A 2,042-nucleotide genomic window follows, 5' to 3' on the forward strand; every position below is an offset into this window, starting at 1 on the left:
TGGATGCCCATTCCACTATTCCTTTGAGCTCATTAAACATCCTCACCATTTCATCTCTGAATTCTTTATCAGATAGATTATGTTTGTGGGTATTCCTTGTTAAGGCTTTAGGGCTCTTTTCTCCAATCACTCCTGTAGTGGAGATCTGACTCTTTCATCATGATGCTTTAGTTGTATGGAGGTGAATTCCTCAAGTTCACCAATATAACATAGTTTTAAAGAACAGAAAAACCTCAAAATACATCCCCTCAACCAGGGCTATGGACCAAATGGAAGAACAGTTGTATGACTGAGGCCCTGGGTTCAATTCATAGCACTAACTATCCCTCCCCAGTACTGCCAGGTGTGGTCCTCTTAGCAATTAAGCACCAAAGTAATGGTAGTACTTATGGGTAGGCCGCTGCTATTAAATATATGTGTATAAACATATATACATATATATTTGTGCACACATAGATAAATATAACATAGTTACTTTTATGTATTAAATACTTTCAGCAGAAGGAAATTTATCATGTATAAGGAAGGGGTCAGTTCTCCAAGAATATATAACAATCCATAATGTATATGTGAGCTGGAGCGATAGCACAGCAGGTAGTGCATTTGCCTTGCACACGGCCGACCCGGGTTTGATTCCTCTGTCCCACTCAGAGAGCCCGGCAAGCTACCAAGAGTATCCCACCCGCACGGCAGAGTCTGGCAAGCTGCCCGTGGCTGTATGTGATATGTCAAAAACAGTAACAACAAGTCTCACAATGTAGAAGTTACTGGTGCCCGCTTGAGCAAACCAATGAGCAATGGGATGGCAGTGATTAAATATTTTATCAAAAATATTAAAATTTGGGGTACACAAAATGTTAAAACTTTCAATGATTGAAAATTGAGTTTGAATAGATTCAACACTTTAGTTTTAGAACTGTTCTGGCTATAACTGAATATGGAGAGGGTTAGAATTTTGAATGCAAGGAAAATATCAAAAAGGCAGTCCCATATAGATAACCATACAAGTAAGTGATATGTGTATACATGGGAAACTGTGCAAATTTGTAGTACATAAAACTAATGGTATTTTAACTTCTAATCTTTCATTAGGAGCAGTAGAAATGAGCAATGGAAGTTCTATCATGGACTTCACCCTTCTGGGGTTCTCTGAATGGCCCCAACTGGAACGCATCATCTCGGTGATTGTCCTCATCTTCTATGTTGTGATTCTGGTAGGAAACACAATGATCATCCTGGTGTCAAAACTAGATCCCAAGCTCCACACACCCATGTACTTCTTCCTCTCCAATCTGTCCTTCTTGGATCTCTGTTTTACCAACAGTGTTATCCCCCAGATGCTAGTAAATCTGTGGGGTTCAGATAAATCCATTTCTCATCTTAGGTGTATGCTCCAAGCTGTCATCGCTCTGGACCTGGGCGCCACAGAGTGTCTGCTCTTGGCTGTGATGGCCTATGACCGCTATGCTGCTGTGTGCCAGCCTCTGCACTACACGGTGATAATGCACCCTCAGCTCTGCCACAGGATGGTCATAATTTCCTGGTTAGGTGCTTTGGGTGCCTCATTATCTATTTCACTGCTGACATTCTCATTGCCAAGATGTGGGCACCAAGAGGTGGATAATTTCTTCTGTGAGATCCTGGATCTCATCAAGACTGCTTGTGTCTATTCAAAAGTACTTGAGGTAGTTATCCTTTCTCTCTCAGTGGTATTTCTTCTGGCACCACTATCAGCAATTCTCGTCTCCTATGGTGTCATCACTCGCACTGTCATGAGAATCAAGTCAGCAACAAGATGGCAGAAGCTCCTCAACACGTGTGGCTCCCACCTCACCGTGGTGACCCTCTTTTATGGAGCTCTCATGTCTATGTACATGAAGCCACAGAACAGCTCCACCCAAAATGAGGGAAAATTCATTGCTCTGGTGTACATGATACTTATACCAAGCCTTAACCCACTCATCTACTCCTTAAGAAACAAAGATGTAAAGAATGCAGTCAAGAAAATCCTGTGTGTCAAAATCTGGTCAGCAAAATTATGA

The 2,042-nt window shown here is 41.7% G+C and overlaps 1 protein-coding gene across 1 annotated transcript; it reads left to right on the forward strand.

The window, feature by feature from the left end:
• The first annotated feature begins 1,103 nt into the window (after positions 1 to 1,103).
• LOC129401957 (putative olfactory receptor 2W6) lies at positions 1,104 to 2,042 on the forward strand. The gene has a single exon (XM_055125497.1). The coding sequence runs from the start codon at positions 1,104 to 1,106 to the stop codon at positions 2,040 to 2,042; it is 939 nt and encodes a 312-aa protein (XP_054981472.1).

Source organism: Sorex araneus, chromosome 2 (genome assembly GCF_027595985.1).
Source record: "Sorex araneus isolate mSorAra2 chromosome 2, mSorAra2.pri, whole genome shotgun sequence".
NCBI classification, from domain to species: domain Eukaryota; kingdom Metazoa; phylum Chordata; class Mammalia; order Eulipotyphla; family Soricidae; genus Sorex; species Sorex araneus.